Raw genomic sequence first — 23421 nt, 5'->3', positions numbered from 1 at the left:
ATCAATGAATAAATAAATAAAACCTATTAAAAAGAATAAAGCAGGAAACAAAGTGAGGTAAGACTATCTCTTCATACATAGCTACTAAAATTGTAAACTAACAAAGTCAAAATAAGTCTCTAAAGTATTCATCAGGAACATAAAGGTATTCATGCCTTTGCCTCAGATAAAGATGTCTCAGATAAAGATCTCGCTTCTGCTTTATACTATAAATAGTCAACAAAGAAAGGCAACAGACTACAGCCAATAAAAACATCACCCCCAAAAAACAAACCAGGAAAACATTAAGGGTACACACATAGCACAATTAGCTTAAACAAGTATGTGCATGGGGGGAAAGAGTGGAAGAAAATATCTGAGCCAATCTGAAATATCTGTACTAAGTTATCTGTCTTTTTATTTATCTGTCTTTTTATACATCTGTGTAAGTTCCACGGTTCCTAAACCTTGGAACAAAGGACTTTATTAATTCAAAGTCATACTTTTCAACATGTCAGCACCTTTTAAATCAAGATGCATCTCTAAATTGCTGTTATGTCCTAATTTAATTAAAACTCATGTTTACGTAGTACATAAAATATTTAAAAATCAACAGCATCTTACACTCTGAAATAAAGAAGTCTTACAATGAACAACTAATATAGCATGACATATACATACAGAAATCCACATACATAGACACACAGTTATGAATGCATGTAAGATAGATGAAGCAACAAAGATACAGTGTACTAACCTCAGTTGTTACTAAGACACTCTAGTTCTCAAATATAGAAATTCCCACTTAACTACAGGCTACAAGAGCCTAGAAACAGATACTGAAGAGGTGTCCCTGACACAGACATTCTGTTTTTCTCGTTGAGATAGGCATATCCAGTCACCAGCTATTTTTAGTCACCACTATAGACACATTCTATGAATCTCACTTAAATTTTTCCTATGTGAAGATGATTGAAAGAAAGCAAACAATTCTCTACCAATGAAATATTTAGTTCTGCTCTAGCTGATAAAGAAATCAGTCAGGATTTAACGTGTTCCCTACCAAGAGGGTATAAATGATTAAAAAGGAGGCCTCTGGACTATATTGTCAATTATAATAAACTTTGATGAACTTTTGGAGATTTATATACATAAACTCAACTTGGAAAAACCCTAGAACTGTGCACTGGAATTTTCAGAATAAAGTGTATATGAATAGTTTCAGACAGAAGCTATAAAATGTTACTCTAGAACCATGACCTTTTGGTTCGTCTTCTCAGTGGGTCACCTCTAACCTCACCTGGGCCTACTGGCAACCTAATACATACTCTTCACAGTACATCAGTTCTCCTAAGGCCGTGGCAAACATTAGGGATGAAAATGTATTGATACTTATTTTTTAAGAGCAGCAGACTGTGTCTAGGTCCAGACTTCAGGTCATGAGGCTTAATCCCACCAAGATAAAACAAAATAGATATTGTGAGAGAATGTAGGTTCTATCAAGATAGGATTTTTGTTTACCTCTGTGACCCTCTCATAAAGAATAGTGCATCTAATATGTAGTAAGCATCAAGTATTTGTTGAATGGATTCATTTTCTATGCAAATTTCTCCTCAAATCAAAGTCAAACTGAGCAGAGAAAACCCCCCATCCCCTTGATTTTTTGAGATAGGACCCTGCCATGTAGTTCGGGTTGCTCTTGACCTCACTAAGTAGCCCAAACTGTCCTCAAACTCATGATCCTCCTGCCTCAGCCTCTTGAGTGCTGGCATTCTAGGCGTGTGTCACCATGCCCAGCTCTAACTTGATTTTTCAAGAGGAAAACTATGCAGTGTCACTGGAAAAAGTAAAAGCTATGAGGTAACTACTGGTCCTCTGCAGAGAGAACACCTGAAAATAAAATTCTTAATCACTGATGCCTAAATTTGTCTAAATAGCCAGGCATGGTGGTAAACACCTACAATCCCACCACTTGGGAAACTGAGGTAGGAGCATCACTGTGAGTTCAAGATCAGCCTGCACTAAACTGTGAGTTCAAGGCCAACCTGAACTGTATACGAAGACCCTGCCTCCCCCTAAAATACTCAAAAATAATGTATCTGTCTAAATCATCTTTTTAGGAAGGAAGGAAGGAAGGAAGGAAGGAAGGAAGGAAGGAAGGAAGGAAGGAAAGAAGAGAGAGGGAGGGAGGGAGGGAAGCAGGGGAGGAGGGAAGGAGAAAGAAAGAACCTAACTTTTCTTCTCAAGAAAACAAAAGAAACTTAGCAGTAGAACAGGTAAGTGTCTAATCCAAAAAAGAATGTGAAAATCCTCTGTAGAACATCACTTTTCCATAAATATAATGTGACAATAGTGGTCACTGGCTTATATTATAGTCTTTTCCTTGTGTTTCCTATTAGCCCAGATATTCACAATGTTTTCTTCTAAACACATTTCAATTGAACATTATAGCCTGAACAGTGTTTTGTGAATGACATTAAGCAATATTGGTCTCAAGCACTAGGTCAGATTATTAAACCATTTATCTTGATGTAGGTTAAGAGCTACTAAAAGGGTGGAAGGAAGTGGGAAAAAAGGGATAATGTTAGTTTTTAGATGGGATGAAATATACCAGACACTTATCCCTTCTTACCTTATTAGCACGTATCTGTTTGTAAATATCTGTTTGCTGACGAATTCGATACTCCAAGTCTGAAACATGAGCCTGAAGCCAGTTCCAGCGGCTGACAATAGCTGCTCGGTCTGCAGCCCATCTCCATTCTGACCTGCGTTTCCTAAAAGGAAATAAACTGAGTGAAACTCAAGAGTAGCTGTAACATATACCAAGTGGGGTGAGGGGCTGGGTGGGTGGTTTTTAACTTCTACGGGACCCAATACAGACTAAATATAATGTCAAGAAAAAGTGAAGATGGACACTTAAGACACACACAACCCACTGGACATATGTGGGATGAACCCCTCCAAATTAAGAAGTACTATCTTCTGCTACCATAGTCCTAGAGCATAACATTCCTCTGAAACCACCTTAATTTCTCAGGTGATGTCAGTATTTTCTATGTTTAAAAAACAAAAAAGACATAGGCAGGCATGGTGGTGTACTCCTGTAATCACAGTAGTCAAGAGGCTAAGGTAGGAGGAATGCCATGAGTTCAAAGCCAGCCTGGGCTACATAAGCAAGTTCAAGGTCAGGCTGCATTACATAGTGAGACCCTGTCAATAAAGAAATAAATATATAAATTTTTTTTTTAAAAAAAGACATATAAACTACATAGAAATTTTAAAAGTTGTTAGGTTTTATTTTTAAAAAAAAGCTAATCAAGAACTAGTGGTGTTAACAGTTAAAAGAACTGGCACCACCACTTTTGAACAGTAATAGGGACTATTTAGCTGGCTGGAAAGTATGCATACCCAACCACAATGCAATTTGACTTCTGAGAATGTGGCCTTTATAGGTTCACTGCAGAATTTATAACCAACTAAAACTTAACTACATCTAATTCCTACAGAGAGGATTAAGTAAACTAACTCTATACACCAACACAACTATATCTCAGAAGACAACATTCAATGAAAAAAAATCAGAAGAAAATAAATAAGCACTATTATAGGCACACACAAAAACAAATTCAATGAAATACTGTGTAGCAATTTAATTAGTATATGTATCAAACATAATTACTCTCAACACTGGAATATGAAAATGAAAAAGAATTTAAAAATTATTACAACATAACTAAGCAACAAATTATGAAAAATACACATAGAACACATAACAAATTCACAGTCAGGGGCCTCAGTATCTAAGTGGAATGGCAAAGCTGGATTTTAGGTCTACTTACAATGTAATGACTGATTTCTCTTTAAAAATCTGAGAAATGTGGTAACACTTAACATTCTTTAAATATTAAGGGGAGACTGAGTGCCTGCTCAAGTCTGTATACATTTGTATTAAAAATACTTCATTTTGCCATAATATGATTTGTTCAGAAAGAAGAAAGCCATACTGTCCTTAGTCCTACTTCCAATTAGGATATACATACTACTTTAAAAATTGTGTACTTTGGAGACAGAGTCTTGCTAAGTTGTTAAGACTGCTCTTGAACTATGTAGCCCTAGGCTGGCCAAAAATTTAGGGCAATCCTCCTACCCCACCCATCCAAATGCTGGGATTATAGGTGTGTGCCACCATGTCCGACTTAAAAATTTTAAGTGATTATATGTAAATCTTTAACAGTGCCTACACTAACAGGGAAAAATACAGTTAACAGCAGTAATAAAAAGTAACCAACCAGGCCACAGTAAGCAGGGTTACAGATGATTTAATGCTTAACCGTATCATAATACTTAGGTATTGTACTGTCCAAACATCAGCCATGCAAACCAACTATTGTTTGATACAATATTATTCAATTACCCTTAAAAAAAAAACAAAACCAAGGCATCTTTACTTCCTTAATCCTGAGGAAAGTACGAGATAAAAATACTTATTTTAAGCATTAATTTATTAATAGACAATATTATTTGATAAACATATAATTATATGCTTCGATACTGGCTGCAGGTCTAGTCTATACCCAATTTCAAGAAAACCAGTCCTCCAGAGACCAAAAATAACCTATGGATTCCCCCACGCCTTCTAAAATAGATAAAGTTAGTTAACCTCTAGATCCTGCCGTACTTTCACTATTCTTCAAGGCTTACTACTTTCCTATTCCACATCTCTTGGTTTTATAGGTTCCTTTCATCATTTCTAAAGCCCACCAGTCCTCATCTGTCACTGCTGGGCTATTCTTCCCAACGCTGGTCAATCATGCCTTTCCCTAAATGAACTCCCAAAGGGTAACTGCAAGCTTCTTTCACTCATACTAAAAAGAAGCTTCCCTTTTTCACAAATCCAGTCTTCAAGGAGACAATAATTCAAAGGGGAGACAAATATTGTAAAATACAACTGAAAAACAGGTTGAATACAATTAACACAATATCCTTTTAATGGCAGTTGTCTCACAAATTTGTTTCAACAGACTATCGATAAACAGACCAATGAACAAACAAAAAACCTCACTTATGAAAACCAATGCAAGTGAAAGATAATTCCTTGGCAAATTTACACTACTTCCTACATAGTCACTCTAGGTAGACAAAGAATTCTGGTAAACCTCCTCCTCCTCTTCCCCAAAGTGGTCCCAAATTTAGCTCGTAAGCAGTCTCACCACAGCCTTCCAGGACAATAAGTACTGCTCTTAACTGGCAAGAAAGATGAAACCTAGTTGTTTAATCTGAGTTTAGACATTTTAACCAAAATAATTTTTTGTTCTTTTCTTGTTGGGGAGGGGATGACTGAAAATCATAAAGTCTGAAACTACAAAAAGAAATTAAACATTTTAGATTACAAGAATTTTGATACATACTTCCTTTTGTGACATTAACTGTTACAACTCTCCAAGTATTCTTCTAAATAAAATACAAACTGAGACTCTTGGTGATACTTGACTGGCCAGTGCACTAATTACAGAAACACTACTTACTAGCAATCCCCAGCATGGGTTTCACTCTATAAACACAACTGTTACACGAGGGTTTGGAACTAAAGAAACTTCCAGTAGAAAGTTGTCACACTGTTGTTATTCTATATTGTTGTTTTGGTTTTTTTTTTGGGTACCAGGAATTGAACTCATGACCTCAGGCTTGCCAGGCAAGAGTTTATGCCACTGAGCTACATCTCCCCGGCCTCTATAATGTTGTTTAAACTCTGACTGTAATGACAAATAGAAAACCCCACCCAAAGTATCCATAAAGTATTTGGTGTGTAACCCAACAGCAATGTGAGTAGAAAGCTGAGTTGTCAGCAAAAGTAAGCAGCATGTAGTAAAGTCTGAAAGTGCTAACTAACAATGTGTAATTAACAAGTGGACAGCTGTGATGTTACTATATCCCAGTGTGAGAACAGAACACCAAATATTATTACAAAAATAAAAGGTCCCCAATTTACATTTTTCCCCTAAACAAAAACAAGCCAGAGGGGCTGGGGATTTAGCTCAGCAGCACAGCGCCTGCCTGGCAAGTGCATGGTCCTGAGTGCAACTCCCAGTACCGGGGGGGGGGGGGAAGGGGGCACAAGCCAGAAAGTCTGTCAAAAGTAAAGACAGATTTTCCTCCAATATTCAAAATGTAAATGTATTATTCTGGTAATTTACAGCTCACAAACAGCAGGTACTGATATAACAATGGGAACATGTTTAATGTACAGAATAATTAAAAAAAGAACATAGGGCTGGACATGGTGGCACATGACTACAATCCCAGCACTCTGGGGAAATGTAGCAGAAGGATCACAAACTGCAGTCCAATAGAGTCAATGTGTCAAGACCTTGTCTCAAAATAAAAATTAAATGCAGCAAGGGTAGTTCAGTGCAAAGGTCCTAGGTTCAATCTGTGTTCTCTGACCCATCTGTGACCCAGTTTTTACCAAAATTTTTGCCCACGTGTATTATGGTTAAGACCTGAGTGAGAATGCTTCCTGACTTATTTTGCCTGTTGCTTTTTATATAGTTTTTTATTGGTCAAACTGTTTTGGCTGAATGCACTATGTAAAAATTCATTAAAATTTTGCACTACCATTGACTTTTAACCTATTTACCTCAATACAGTAACATATAATACCAATACCTGCTTTTGTGATACTACATAAATAGTAAATTTTAATGTTGACAGCTATATGTCATTGCTCATTTATATGTCATAAGAAATATCTGTTGTATAAATATTTCTTTTTTGTTGCTTTAAGTATGTGAACTTTAACAGTTCCTTTTATAGGACTAGTAGAATATCACCATATTAATCTGGGATTCAGGACACTCCTAAATCCAAGAATATAGAGTATTTATTGTACTTACTTGAGAAACAGATCATTTCCCCTTTAAAAAAACAAAGAAACTTTTTATAAACATTTTGAATCCATATAGTGGAAATTTTTTTTTCAGGCTAATATATGGTATATATTTTTCTTTCAGGCTTACAATTTTTTTTTCAGGCTAATATATGGTATATATTTTTTTTATTTTACAGAAAAAAAATTAAAAATGTCAAAGCAAGATACTAGGAAGGTAACAATGGTTAATATACTGCACATTGTTGTATCAGAGTACAAGATATAGGCATGTAATTGTCCAAACAATATTAGCACAAACCTTTATTTCCAATGAACTAAGAGAAATTAGTAGACTCTCCTGCTCCTTCCCACTTCTATTTAAGAAATATTTAAGCAATTATTTATCAGCAATTAGGTGCTAGGGACACAATACACAAGAACTGTAGCTCAATAATTTTAGGTTTTAGTGGTGTCATGGTTTGTGTCTGTATGTCCCCCCAAAGCCTCATGAAATCATGGGGCGTGCTTCTACAGTTATGATTGATTCATGGTCCAATACTGGGATTATGGGTGTGAGTGCTGCACCAGCTCTGGGCCAGGTAGCTTGCACACAATGTAAGGGAGGGAAAGAGGCTTGCTCTCTGCAGCTCCCCCCCCCCGCCCCCGCCATCACAAACTGTTGCCCTGTGCTACACACCACTCTGTTTTGGAACCAGTTGAGTATAGACTGAAACCTCTACAAACTGTGAGCTAAACAAACCTTTCCTTCCCTAATTTTGCACACCAGCAACAAGAGAAAAGTAATCAAGACAAGTGGGAAAAGACAGATGTTAATAAACAAATAATCATATAAACAGTAAGAGAAAATAACTATGATATCAAATTGGGGATCTAGAAGGCCTTCTCTGTGACATAAACACTTCAAATGAGTCCAAAACCATAAATTAGAACTTGAACAGGGAAACTGACAGCAGCTAGGAATGGGGCTAGAGAACAAGTTAGGGCACAGAAGGGGGACACTGTGGTGTGACTATGGCAAGTATACAACGGTTGTGTGGCTAGAGCTCAATGAACAAGGGGTGAAATGCTCTCAAGTCGACACTGTTTAGTTAACAGGTAGGGAGAGCCAGATCATTAAAGGACCTTGTAATCCACGTTAAATTTTATAGAACAAGGCTAAATAATCCTCATCTTTCCTCATGCCATTTTTATCCCTGACCCTTCTGAAATGAGACATTTCAAATGTAAGTCACAGGATAATGAACTCCTACCTAAGTCTCACTCCAACTATCAACTTTTGGCCTATCCTACACCTCATCTGTAACATCCACCCTTTATCCCTATGGATTATGTTGAAGTTGATCCCCAATATTACATCAGTATCTCTATATATTTCAGTATGTATCTCACAAACTGAGGTCTTTTAAAATATACACATGCCTCTTTTCTAAATTTAGACAACTGGCAATAATTTATTAATAACAAATATGTAGTTATTGGTCAAGTTTTCAGACTGTTTCATTCAAAGCAGAGTCAAAATCCACACAGTTCACTTGGTTAACACATCTCAAGTTTGTAACAAATTCCACTCTCTTATTCTTTCTCAAAATTTGTGGAAGAAAAAAAAAAGCACACCTGTCTTTCAAAACTGTTCACACTGTAGACTGTATGAACTTATACCCTTGTCACAAAGCCTCACCTTTGAACTTTATAAACTGACTACCTCTGAACTACCTGAAAATTCTAACATATCAATAATCCCCTTCACTTAAAGACCAGAATTTATAAAAGACAAACCACTATATTGTTTTTTTCTGACAAACCATTATTTGATCCAGACTGATTTAGTCTTCTGTAGGTCACCTGATAAATCATTTGAACTTTCACTCCCAACACCTTTAAGCAGCATCTTCTACTCTTAGAGCTCATCTCTTTTAGGAAGGTCTTTCCTGGTGAAACTCACAATCCATTTTAGTGGTATGGGCCGGGGATACAGCTCAGTGGAATAAATGCATGCCTGGCAAGCACAAGGTACTAAGTTCGATTCCGCGTGAAGGAAAAAAAAAAAGAACATTTTAGTGGTACCTCAGTTCACTAACACTTTTGTTAGAATATCCAATTTGGTTTGCAAACGGAAGTGCTTAGTAAAATTTCGTTTTTGTTTACAAACTCCACATTGGGTGACAAACATGACTGTGGCCATCTTTCCCACACAAACACAAACATAACCATTTTTTCCAAAATCACAGGACAAATTAAAATTAGTTCACGAACTAAGGTGTCACTGTACTTGCATTCTTAGAGCTTAGTTTGACCTTCTAATTTTGATATTTATAACATATTCTATATTTCCAAGTAATGCCATATATAGGATTAGTCTTCAGTTCTATTAACCCTTCCTCTTAATGGACACTACCATGTATTTTACATAAAAGGAATCCTCAGGAAATATAATAGGGGACAGGACAGATTTAACAGGTTACCTTGCTAAAAACAAAACTAAATTCAGTAAAAAACCTAACTGAAGCCTGAAAGACCCAGCATGGTTTGCAGCCCGTTAAAGTGTTCTAGCAGAGAAAAATTACACACAACAAAGAAGCATAAAATGGCTATAGGACTGGACACAGAATCTGAACACGTGGAAAACACTGGCTTGTTATTGTCTTTTTTAGAGAACAGTACCCCGACATGTTTCAACAATAAACCAAAATGACAAGTTAATAATGACACACTCTAGGTTATTCAAATTACTGTTATACCAGAATGAATCAATCAGTTTCCTGTTTGATTTCCTATCTACAGTTTATCTTTTTAGAGTATGTATCATTTCAGAACCTTCCAAAAATCAAACTGAGGTTAGAATATCCAAATTTTATATGTGATACTAAGTCCTCCTTCAAAAATAGCTAATAATTTCCTAAAATAGCTCAATAATTTCATTCACTCAAAAACCATACTTGAAGTTTAAAATTAGCCCTTATTTCATCCAGCTCATTTCATTTAGCCAAGAAAGAAAGATCACAACCAACAATCTAAATAAAGTACACTACCTACTGCAGGGTCATGTAACTTTGAAGCTTCTTAAAAGCATTACAACTAAAAAGCAAGAGGAAAAACACCATTGTTTTTCTCCCATAGCCCAATGCCTTAGGCAGGCTCCTTAAAAAAGCATGAGAGTGTTTGACAGGGTTCAGAAGTGCTTCCTTTCCCTTGCCTCCCCAGCATTCCACAGAAGAACCTGCTTCTGGCTAGCTCTAGACCAATCAGAGAAATCTTCGTAAGGCCCCAAGACTAACTGTACATAATAGAATTCAAAAAGAAAAACACTTTTACCCTCACTTTCAAAATAAGATAGTTTGTTTGAAGAGTATGGTGTCTGTGAAACTGAGTTGCAAATCCTAGCCCCAGATCTAGTGAGCTACTATCACCGAGTGCCAGTAACTATTGAGAAATCAAAGAACCAAACTTCCTATCAGTGCTCAGCACCTTCAAGAATAATGCCACAATGTCAGTGAGTATAAAACTACTTCAGAAAGTTAGGTAAGCAGCAGAGACCTGTATAAAAATAAGATCCCTGTGGACAGCTCTTATGGCAAGAGGAATGCGAAACTACACTTTCAGGAATACTACCTGAGACACTGGGCTTTAAGAACAAAGAATGGGTGAACATAAATGAACCAGCAGTTACTTTGTTGGTTAATTTACCAGTTCCTAAAAATAGAACTTCTGGTCCAGGAAAGATGGTATACAATATCTTTCTCCCACAGAATTCCTATGTGCACTGTTTTCATAATTAAGAATTCAGAAAACTATGTACCACCTGCCCCTGAACACCAAGAGGCATGCCAGGTGGGCCTGTGAAGGAAGATCTGGCCCTCAACCACTACAGAAATTTTAGCGGACTGAAGCATTACACCAAATACTCACAATCCTTTTCTTTAAATATCCCTCAGATGTTTTAAGTATTTCATTACAAACAAAAAGCCACTGTTTTTGTTATAAAACCCAACTAGGCAATCTTGTCAAATGTCTGTCACCAAACTCTCCCCTTTTATTGCACATGTATCTTTAATTTCATAGAATATTAACTCATAATAGGGGGCAGAAAGTGATGGTGAAACATATCTTGTACTGTTTTCTTATGCTCCTATTATAATATGTTTGAAAAGTTAACATGAGAAGAACTGAAATATTCATCATGTTTTTCAGACACTGGCCTGAGATGTAAAATCTGTGAATTTCTATGCATTTTAATATTCTTTTATAATTATAAGCATTTTAATAAATTCATTTTTACAAACAAGTAGAAAAAAATGTTAAAAGTAAACCAAACACAGTAACATTAAAAATGAATAACAAGGAGGAGAATAAAAAGAGTACAGAAGACAAAACAGTCCACTAAATACCAGGAAGAAACCTCATTCCATAGCATCTTAAAGATGAGAGCTGCACATTAGGAAGACAATTTCCTTTTACAGGTATTTCCATTGTTTCTGAAACTGTAACTTGACTTTACTCAGGATTCTTAACTGAGGATGATTATGTTCTGAAAGGAACATGTGCCAATATCTGCAAACATTTTTGGTTGTCACAAATGGGGGTGGGGTACTGATATTTGATGGACAGAGGCTAGACAAGCTGTGTGACATTAACAAACAAAGGTCAGCCGCAAAAAGATGTCAGTACAGCTGAGGTCGAGGGGCCTTGATCCATATGAAGCACTGACAGGCATGAAAACCTTACTTTGCCCAAGTCAATCCCTCCTTCCCTCCCTTTCTGCCTCCTAGTACTGGGGATTGAACCCAGGGCATTCTGACATTGAGCAACATCTTCACCCCTTTTTGAGATAAGGTTTCCCTGAATTCCCCAGGCTGGCATTGAACCTGATACTGTATCTTCCTACCTCAGCTTCCTGAGTAGCTGTGATTACAGGGGTATACCCTGGTGTCCGTATCTTTCCATTTTGTCCCATTACACCCCCACATTCTGCAGGTTATTTGGATAAGCCACCAAATTCTTAGTCCTTTCACAGATCAAAAGCAAGAGAGAAGTTTAAGCCTTGGTCCAAATTTAAAAACAAGGGAGAGATTTTGAGTATGCAGAATGTAAAGCATTATACAGTAAAGGTAAGCTACTTTTGTTTCAGTTAGTCATATGCAAGTCCGTGAGTTTCCAGACTTACTGCAAGTATGAAGAATCACATAACGTGTTTATGGTTTTACTGTAGGTGGTATTTAGAGTCTTTAAAGCCATTGTTCAAGCCTCTCATCCTTCATTTGTGATTTAGAACAAAAAACTTACAAAGTACTTTTTAAAGTTTTACTTATTTTTTGTTTTTTTGAGACAGAGTCTCACTATGTAGTTCAGGCTGGCCTCGAACTCATAGCAATCTTCCTGCCTCAGCCTCCCAATTAATTACAAGCCTGTGCTGCCACACCTGACGCAGTACTTTAAAATGTGATAGACCCATGACCATCAGCATGAAATGCATCCTATATACAAATGTAACCTACATGGGGGTGTGGGGAGGAGAAAGCATTTACACCTAAATAAATACATCTGTAACTGCTTAATTCACTCTAGATGGTACAACAAAATTCTTTTCTTTAGTTGTAAAACTCTGGCAGATTTTAAATCCTAGCATCTTGATTAAACCACAATGCCAAGTTGGAATGAAACTTAAGAGATCCATTTCCAAATGTGCAAAATCCAGAGTCCTAACTCAAGTCAATCTCTATTAAGCTCTTCAAGCAAACTTGTCTGGTAGGTGAACATGAACTCTAAGTTAAATTCTATTTTTAAAAATTACTCAAGATTTAATAAATTGGCACAGGTAATTGTGAATCAAGTCATCTTTTAAAAATGTATCAACTATTTTACTACTCAAAAATAAGAGTTCTGTCCCTACTACCATGGTTTGACATCTTTCCACTAATGAAAACATACACCTGAAGATCTAGTCTTTAAGTACTAACTATATAAATAACAAGAAAACATACATTGAACATCTTGAAATGCAACATGTATATACCATTTCAAAGGAAATAATGCTTCCAATCTATTCCACACTTGCACAGACCTGAAGTTTCCAGGTAAGCAAAAATGAATTTCCTAACACGACTGCTTCCTGCTCTAAAGTTCTACCCAACTTTGTGTCTAAGCATCACATTATAATCAGAAGAAAGCATGTGCTCACACCCTAAGGCACAGTCCTCTAAACAAGGTGTATACTAATAATCAACTCTTTCTAATCGACTTTTACGAGGTTGTCTATCTTTAAGTCATGAACTACATCCTAAGTACTTATCAATCCCTGTTAAGAGCCTTGGACCCAGAATTTGCTTGGAAATACATTGATCCTAAGCAACTGAACAACTAAAACTTGAACATCTACCTGAGTAAATCTGGATATCAATCTTATTCTTAAAAATTCTGAAGATGGCCAGGCATGGTGGTATACATCTGCAGTCCCAGCACTCCGGAGTAGAGGCAGGATTACTGTAAGTTTAAGGCCAGTCTGGGCTACTTAACTGAGTTCAGGGCCAGCATGAACTACACAGAAAGATCCTGTCTCAAAAAAAACTAAGAAAAGAAAAAAAAAAAAAAAAAAGACCACAACTTCAAGAATAATAACAGAAAGGAACAACCAAGCAGAGGAAGCATTTAAAAAAAAAAAAAAAAAAAAAAAAAAATCCCAAGATCAAAGTAGGTAACCTGTGGAAGTGAAACTAGAAAAAATCTTTCTTTTAATATTCTTAACAGACTGTCAAATTCCTTCTATAGGACTTCTACATTGGTGATAGTTTATTTTTCCCAGCAGTTCAGTTATGACTTCTGTGTGTGTGCGAGTGAGGTTTGTTAGTTTTGGTGGTACCGAGATCCTTTTACTTTTTGAAACAAGGTTTTGCTAAGTCACTAGATTGCCCAGACCGGGCTCAAACTTGTAACCCTCCTTCTGCCTCAGTCTCCCTGGGAGCTAGGATCACCAATGCAACCAGCTAACTCCATGTCAGTATGTCAATACAATCTTGTAAGCAAAGGAGGTTTCTAAGTAGTAGCTAAAAACACAGTCTTAATATAAATACAGGAAAAAAGAATGGTTAACTATTCAAGAGGATAACAAAATGAAAATAATATGTAGTTAATAATGATGAGGTCTATCTCACTGGAATTTTGTACTACAGATCATTGATTTGTCTAATTTTCTTTTACAAACCCAGCTAGTTTTATAAACTGAGCAGTTATGTTGAAGCATATGAGCAGTTTTTCTTCTGCAGATGGGAAACAGTAAAAGGCTGTAGAGTGCAGCAAGTTGTACATAAAGCCCTTCCCCCTTCTGTATTGTTCCCCTGAAAGTGAAAACAGAAACCCCAGGAAAGGTACACAATCAAGATACAAAGACAGTATTCAGAGGTGTATCAATGATATATGGAGCTTTTCAGAGAACTGGAAGTGATTTAAAACTAAATTTAGCACAAAACCGTCACTATATCATTATGACTGTGAAGCAGCTTATTTACGGGACACAAAAGAAAAATGTGTATAAAAAAACAAACAACAACAACAAAAAAAACAGCTCTAGAGAAGGCTACCGACACAATCTCTGCAATGGGGCAGAAACAATAAGCCAACTGCAAAACATTCCCAACCACTTGTAAAGCTCTCAGGGTCATTACAGAGGGTGACCATAAAATGCTTAAGCAGCTTATAAACAGCAGACAAACGCCACAGATCCACACGGGAGTGCTATCCCCCGCAGCACTTACCAACGTGCTGAAGCAAAGAGGCACTCAGGGTTGGAAACTACAGTAAAAAAGTCTCATTCAGGGCACGTTTTCTGGTTAGTTTTATAACTCATGTTACTAAATTTAGAATGAGAGAGAGAATATGAATATATCTATCTCAGAAATCAATATAAAGCAACTGACCTGTCAAGACATTGCAGAATGAGAGTTAGAGACCACTTCCAACTGTGAGAACTTTCTACCACATAAAACCTGAATATTTGGTAACTGACTTCATTAAAAATAGCTCAGTACATACAGTCTTCAAAGGAAAACAAAGATATAGTTGCAACCTGTTAAACTATACGAACGTATTCTACTAAAATACACAAAACATTAAAACAGATTAGAGCCCAGCATGGTGGGGGCACACCTGTATTCTCAGCTACTTTCCAGGCCAGCCTGGGAAACTTGGCAAGGCCCTATCTTATTGTGTGTATGGGTGTGTGTGCATGCATACGTTAGTTAATGACAAGCTCTCGGTTCCATTTTTTTTTTTTTTTTTTTTTGGTTTTTCTCCGGTACCGGGAACCGAACTCACGACCTTGCGCTTGCCAGGCAGGCGCTTTTGCCGCTGAGCTAAATCCCCAGCCCCTCGGTTCCATTTCTAATGGGAGAGAAAGGAACTGGTCCAGTGGGGCTTCGAGGAAGGAGGGAGAGAATAAAAAAATAAACAGGTACACACAAAGGTACATAAAAATGGGAAAACATGCTTATGACAGATTGGAGGTCAGTGGCACAGGGCAGACAAGGGTAAGTGTAGTACCATTCGGTTTTTAAACACTTTCCGACTGGGGACATAGCTCAGTGGTAGAGTGCCTACCTAGCATGTGTGAGTCCCTGAGTTCAAATGCCAGTAAAATAAAATAAAAAGTATTTTCTAGTTTAAGATAGCAGCTAGTAACTAAAGCCTAGCCTGGCATGGTGGCGCACACCTGTAATCCCAGCACTTGAGAGAGTTCAAAGCCAGCCTAAACTACATGGCAAGGCCCTGTCTCAAAAAACAAATGAACAAACAAACAAAACCCAAATGAACCAAAAATTTAAAACCCAATTTGCTGTCCCTCAAACTTCCTTTTAAATATTCATGAAAATAAAAATATTAATTTTAAAGTTTCATAGTAAAGAATACTGATTAATCTGCAATATTCAAAAAATTGCAAATAAAGACATTAAAACCAAAAATAAAAGAACACAAAAGGAAAACTAGACTATTTCCAATCACTGTATCATTTACATATAGTATATATATCATATACAGTTTTCAATAACCAGAGAGGAAAGGTATCCATTGCCAATAGCCCTAGCAAACTCTTAATAAATTCACTGTCAATGAAGCTTAGACATCGGTAAAATTGTGCCTTTTTCTTTTCTTTTCGTCTTTTTGAGACAAGGTCTCATTATGCAGTTCAGGCTGGTCTTGAACTCACTGTGTAGCCCAGGCTGCCCTCAAACTCACAGCTATCCTCCTGCCTCAGCCTCCCGAGTGCTAAGATTACAGGTGTGTGGCACCATGCCCAGCTTAAAATTGTGCTTGATGTCCAAGGATACAAAACTGGCAATGAGAAGAGGCTACAGTACATGATAAAATAAGTAGTGGCATTAGCTGACCATTTCTAGTAGTGAAGGACAACAATGCATCACAGTATTCAAGAAGCAACTCTTCTTTTAACAGAAAATGTGACATAATCAGATAGACTCTCTCCTTAGACCAGACCATCTGAACACTATCAGCAAATCCAAAGACAAGCAAAACCCTGAAAGGAATCCACCAAGCTATTTACCTGCAAACACCTTGCAAAGACCTTTCATTCTAGGCAACACTATCTTAAAATCCCAAAAAAAAAAAAAAAGCAAGAAAACTACCAGAAGTAGCGTTCACAAAATCAGAGGCCACAAACATAGCCAGATATAAAAGAAGTGTTAAATTTAAATTCTTACATCCTTACAGAATTCTTTTTCTGATAGTCTTTCCCTCAGTTTAAAAAAATCAACAGCTTTTCAGTTGTTCAACCTAAAGGTTTTGTCTTCCCATCTTTTTTCTATCTCTCTCAATCCTTCAGGAAACTTTTGGTTCTAACTTTCAAAATACTTTCAGTCTCAGACCATCTCTCCTCAGCTGAGCCAAGTAAACATGTCTGAACCTGTAAACGGCATCCTGGCTCAGAACTGCCCAGCTTCAAAAAACAAAACCAAACCAGCCAAAATGATTATTTTTAATATCTTATCAGATCATGCCCCCCCAAGAGTTCTTGCCCATTTCTACTCTGTCACTCTATTCTAGCCACTCTTGACTACTTTGAGCAGTTCAGAAATTCCTCTTGACCACTGGAAGATGACCTTTTTCTGGTACCAAAAATTGAACTCACCTTTTTCTTTTTTGAGACAGGGTCTCACTCTGTAATTCACTATGTGGCCAAGGCTTCCTCAAACTCTATACAATCGTCCTACCTCAGCTTCTACACACTGCTGTAATGAGTTCTTAACTTGGATGCTTTCTTCGTTCTTCCAAATATCCTTGGGCCTTGCTCCATCACTCCCATGAGGTCCTCTAGGACCTCCCTTGAGGCCCTAGAGAAGGTTAGCTTTCTCTAACCAACACAAAATAGCACTGTTGCTGCTATTCCTGCTGCCCTACCACCACTTTGCTGTTTACCATTTTAATTGGTCTCCACAGTACTTACAACTTCACATACACAGCATTTACTTCTGTACTGACTCCCTCCAGCAGTGTTGTTTCAAGAGTAGACATTTGTATTTTTTACTTGCTAATGTATCCCTAACACTAACAGTGTCCTTGCATGTGGTAAGTATTCAACAGATGTTAAATGAATGAATACTGGTGAAGGTGGCTATGGGGGAGAAAGGGCAGCCTACTCATAGTATTTCATAGAAGTAACCATGTTCAGGTTGGGGAAGTCAGCCAAAATTTTTTACTGCGGGTTATTATAAATTTGATCTATCTAATTAAAATCCCAGGAGAATATTAACAGGTACGACTACAGAAGTTTAAAACTTCTACACTTCAAAAGACAAACAAATTAAACGGCAAATAAAGATAGGAAAAACAATTTGCATTTTAACAAAGAATATTTTAAAAATGTAAAAGGTCTTTTCTAACAACTCAAAAGGACATACACAAATTGATTAAGGATTTACATAAAAATATAAATGGCAAATAAATACAAAGTATGAAAGTACATGAATAAATCAAAGCAATAATAAAGTAAAGGATGGGTTTTTTTTGCCTATTAAATTGAAAACTGTCCAAAAAGTATACCTATTATCTGTAAGGTTTCAGGAAGCACTACAGATGAACCATCAGTTTCCTCTGAAAACACAGCATTTATCAAACCCCTTAAAATTGTTATCACATGACCAAATGAAAATTATTTCCATGCCGAAAACTGAACCTAGGACAGTCTGTGGTATGAGCCAGGTTTTATTCATATATTTTTAAACTCTTATATGAAAGATCACAAACATTACTGTCCCAGGCCTGAAGCTCAACTTACTTGCTTGTGCACCAAAATAAAATTTCAATTGTTTGCCATGTTTTAGAAGCTATTAAAAGACAAAATGTGCCAATCCTGGGTCTACATGCCTCTTAATGACTACTAGCTGAACAGCTGATCCCTTTGGATGTGGCACATGATCTGCAGTTCAAAAAGTATCCTCAGCACTAGAGCTGGAAAAATTCCTGTTCTTGAAAGCATGATTTATTTACATTATGTATTAGATGCTTACATTTTAATGTAATCTTAGTGAAAACCCTCTACTAGGCTTCAAACCTTAAGGCTATCGGCTTTGCTAATTCAGAAGATCTGATGCAGGGGTCCCACAATTTATATTTCTAATACAGTCTAGACACTACACTTTGAGACTGATGAAGCTTCTTCACTAAAGCCAGAGAGAGGGGCCTAGTGTCCTTCACAGGATACTTGAATAACATTATAGAGAAGTAGGGCTAGCAGTAGAATACTGATAAACAACCATTAGTCACTGTACTGCCTCCCTCTAATTAGCAAAGGTGGCAAACCTCTGCTCTGTACTAAATTCAGAATAATCCTGGGTTAAGTTTCTAGTATAATTTTTAAATTCTACATTCGTTATCACAGTCTTGTCCATTCTCCAAGCTTTATTATCCACTTCTATACTTCATGTGCAAAACAGGGGTTGCAAATAAATATTGCTGCAAAAGATTCCTAGTGGCACTAATACATTCTGAGCAACAAATGTGTATCACTAGCCATAATATTTCCTACTGAATTTACTGGATATACAGCAGCTAATATCTGTGCAATGCTTCCTTTGTTCTTATTATTGTACTACACACATTACATGACATTTTATCCTTGAATGATTACCACAACCCTATGGAGGCAGTACCCACCATTCCCCATGCTATTATCCTCAAATTGCAGGTAAAGACTATGAGGCACCACAGGACTGGGCCATTTTACCAGAAAGATATAAGTAAAATTTACATCTGCACCCAAGAAGTCTGGTTTCAGAATCCTTGATTTTAACAGCATTTCATCATCTAAAAACTCCAAGGTGGAAAACCTAAATTTGCCTATTGTCTATCAATACCACTCAGGTTCAAAATTCACAAAGTTCCTGCAATAACTGTCTTACTACATTTCACACGTGCCTTTTCCTTTTTACTTCAATTGACATAAATATCCCCCAATCAAATTTTACTTGTCCTCTAAAATAACTAGTGTTTCTGCCTCTGGTCTTTCTTTCATCTAAAGCTGTGTTTGTCACTGCCCCATGTGTCAAAGGCCAACTTCTTCCATATTAAATTCTATTTAAAGCGTTTAACTTACTCTTAACTCAAATAATTAAAAAATCAAAACACTAATGAACATGCAGAACATTTCCTCCTGAAAGAAGGCGGCAAGATGAAGGGAGTGAGGGTGGGGTGGGGAGCCACCAGGAGGAACAATGTTTAATCCATACAACGGTACCATTTCTAAGTGGAAGGTTAAAAGGGGAAACAGTTTTGAAAACAGATCGTTCAAAAATGAAAGCCCTCTTTCACAGAGCATGAACAGTTTACCTGCTGAGGCATCCCAATGTGAATAATATCTGAATAATGCCAAACCAAGTTTCATTCTGGCCTGGAGCAACTGAAACAGGTAAGTTTTACCCTCTATAAATCTCCTTTTTGAAGTGAAAGCACTACAAGCGGCTTGTTACAGGAGCCTTTTGTATCTTTCAGTCTAGACAAAAGCAGCACTATTTCTCTGAAGTATGTATTTACACCATGTAGCTCCACACAATACTGGAGGTGGTAACAGTCTACACTACCATGATTCTAAAGTCAAATCTGACCAGAGAGCAGCAGCTATCTTTAAAAGTATGAATTTCTGGGCCGGGGATATAGCTCAGTGGTAAAAGCGCCTGCCTGGCAAGCACAAGGTCCTGAGTTTGAGTCCTGATAAAAAAAAAAAAAAAAAAGTATTTCTTAACTAAAACACATCTGAGAGGGAGAATTTTAAGGAAAAAAAGAGAACAGAACCTGGACAACTAATCAGAATGAGGTCAGACGACATGCTTAAATGCAATCCTGAGCAAGTTTTCTTCCCCCTACATCAATTCTGTTTCTTCATCTATATAATAAGAATAGCTGAAATCAAACGGTTGTTATGATGACTTACTTAAATTACATATGAAATGCCTCCAGCACAAGGAAGAGTAAAGGTACTATAAGAATATGAATTCTCTTTCCCTATTCTTAAGCTGTCCATGTTAAAATACTGTGACTGCCTAGATTTTAAATGAAATCTCCAGAGCAAGAAGACAGCTCCTGACCACCTTGTCACCCCTTAAAATACCTACTCTATCACTAACCTCCCACTGCTGCTGTAGACAGTGCCCGACAGCAGGCGCAGCAGCACAGAAGCGTGAATGTGACTCCCCAACGCGCTCCGCTGTGCTGGGAAACACTGTGAGAACCAAAGGTGGGGTCATGGAAACACAGTTCCATCAATTTCATTTTCATTGTTTATTTCTAGGCATGATTAACTCTAAAGCTTTTTCTGCTGCATACACCTCCACAAATAATCTTACCAAAAGGAACCCTTATTTTTAAAATATATTAGCATTTCAAAGAAATCTTGTCCAGTGAAGAGTAGACGAGAGTCACATCCTCATGCAAGTCAAATAAATCTACCTATTTTCAACACTGTCATTTTCTAAAATACACAATACACTTGTAGCTTCATTTTCACTTCATTTGTTAAGACTTCAATATTTTGTATTGCTACACACCACTCCATTGTATGCATATATCATACTTCTCACATTACTGATATCAATAATAGAAAACCTAGTAACTACCAAAATAAGAAAACCCCCTTTACCACTCTAAACCTCTGAGGAGTTCTAAAGAACCTGAACTCATTCCATGGCTTTCAGTTACACAAACCACTTAAAAGAGCCTAAGAACAACTTTATAGTACATAAATCAGTCTGAAACACCTTAACTCACTGATGAGCCTTAACTCGACAAAGCAGAAGGTATTATTTTCCTTTCAGATGTAGTTGCAAATCTGAAAATAATGATCAAATCTTCAAGTATTGTTAATGCCAGTGTACAGGAAGCAACATGACAGAACACGGTAACAGCAGAGGGACACAATCCATCAAATTTAGAACATGGGGAATTGTACAGGATAAACTACCTAATTTCAGCAAATAAACTGGAGAGGGAGAGGTGAGTAGTGGAACAAGTGCTGTTATAGATTAAAAAAGATTTAAAAGGAATAAATAATAAATGCAGTGCATGGGACCTTGTCTAGATCCTTATTTGAACAGTTTAAAAAGGCCAGAGTGCCTGGAACATACCTATAAACCTAGTACTCTGGGAGGCTGAGGCAGGAGGATCAAGTTCGAGCCCAGCCTGGAGAACTTAATGACTTAGACCTTGTCTCAAAATAAAAAAGGGCTTAGGGTGTGAAGGCTCAGGGTTCAATCAGTAGTAGTGTAAAACAAAGACAAAAGAAATCAATAATGGCTGTTTATTAGATCATGCAATAGAACTGTTAGTATAATTTTCAGTAGAAAATGGTAGTTTTTAACAAAAAGAATCCTATGTCTTAAAGATACATTCTGAAGTGTTGATAATTATCGAAGCTTCCTGATGAGTACCTGAAATCCCTACTGTTTTCCCTACTTCTGTAACAGTGCAGACATGTCCATGCAAACATGCAGTGAAAGTGTACTTGCGATTCTTGCTTTGCTTTTAAAAGAATACTGTTGGAAGAACACACTACTGGATCTATTTCAATTTGATTCAGTCTAGTCATTAATTAAAATTTACTGTCATTTATTTAAATAATCCGCTGTTATAAAAATCAGGTCCTGTGCCTTCTTAGTAATTTCCTGGCAAATTTTCTACTCTTCTCAGATTTGCCTTCTGAATGTTGGGTCCTAAAGAAGTTCCTCTTCATTCGTTATTGCTCCAACCCCATCAGTACCTCCTTTTAAAAAATCTGGTACTCTTTTCATTAGTTCCCCTTAGCACCTAACTGCAGCTGGATTATTTTTACTGCACATGTTATACATTTACAAAGGGGGGAGGCTTTTAGCCCTGATGGCACTGTATTGTATCTGATTACACAATCAGATGATGTCTCCTTTCCCTTCTTCCTCCTCCAGTTGTGAACTTTGAGGGATGGAGATTATATGCTTATCTTTGCAAACCCAAAGTACAACCCAGTGTTGCAAACTTTCAAGATGATGGACTTCTGAAGGCCAGGTTCTGAATCATAACATTTCCCAGTGTATGTAACACAAGGTGGGTTACTACATGACAACTAATTGCAATTACAAATTATAAACTGAATTACAAATCCTGGCTATACTGTTTTATCTTCAACAAGATACTAGTGAATGGAGCCGGCTGTGGTGCCACACGCCCATAATCCCAGCATTCTGGAGGCTGAGGCAGGAGGACCGTTGCAAGTTCCAGCCTGAGCTACAAAGTGGGTTCAAGACCAGCCTGAACTGCATAGTGAGACTCTGTCTCAAAAAGACCAAAAAAAAAAAAAAAAAAAGATATTAGCCAATGGAATGTAACAAATCATCAAAATGATCACAGGTCATGATACACAAAAATCAATAGTGTTCTTGTGCATGAACCCACTGAGAAGGAAATTAGGAAAAAAATACCATTAACAGTAGCACCACTAAAAATTAACTACGTATACAAAGAAAACTACAGTAGACTGACAAAGCAAGTCTAAGAGGACATCAGAAAATGGAAAGATAATCCCTGTTCCTGGATAGGTAGAATCAATATAGTCAAGATGTCCATACTTCCAAAATTTGTATATAGATTTAATGCAATCCCAATCAAAATACCAACAGTACTCTTCACAGAAATGGAGAAAAGAATTCTAAAATTCATATGGAACCAGAAGAGACCCAATCTTAGGTAACAAAAGCAAAGCAGGAAGCATCACAGTTACTGACTTGAAGTTATACTATAAATCTACAGTGATAAAAAAAATCAGACACAAGGACCACTGGAACAGAACAGAGGATGCAGAATCAACCCCAAGAACACTCAACTATTTGATCTTTGGCAAGTGTGCCAAAAACATACAGTGGAGGAAAGACTGCCTCTTTAATAAATGGTGTTGGAAAACTGGGTATCTTTATGCAGAAGACTGAATCTACACCCATAAATCTCACCATGTACTAAAATCAATACGGATCAAAGCATAAATGTTAAAATAGAAACACTTAACCTGTTAGAAGACAAAACAGATAAAGCTC

The 23421-nt window shown here is 37.0% G+C and overlaps 1 protein-coding gene across 2 annotated transcripts in view; it reads right to left on the bottom strand.

Moving 5' to 3' along the window:
• The window catches only part of Kansl1 (KAT8 regulatory NSL complex subunit 1), a 181484-nt gene that overhangs the window by 71832 nt on the left and 86231 nt on the right, over positions 1-23421 (bottom strand). For both annotated transcript variants that reach the window (XM_005402256.1, XM_005402258.1), the window contains one exon: positions 2612-2753. In XM_005402256.1, the coding sequence (XP_005402313.1) occupies positions 2612-2753 (142 nt within the window). The remainder of the gene's footprint in view (positions 1-2611; positions 2754-23421) is intronic.

Source organism: Chinchilla lanigera, unplaced genomic scaffold, assembly GCF_000276665.1.
Source record: "Chinchilla lanigera isolate Chin_1 unplaced genomic scaffold, ChiLan1.0 scaffold00077, whole genome shotgun sequence".
Classification (NCBI taxonomy): Eukaryota; Metazoa; Chordata; class Mammalia; order Rodentia; family Chinchillidae; genus Chinchilla; species Chinchilla lanigera.
Note: the sequence above shows the minus strand (reverse complement) of the source record. Positions and strands in the feature narration are given on the sequence as shown.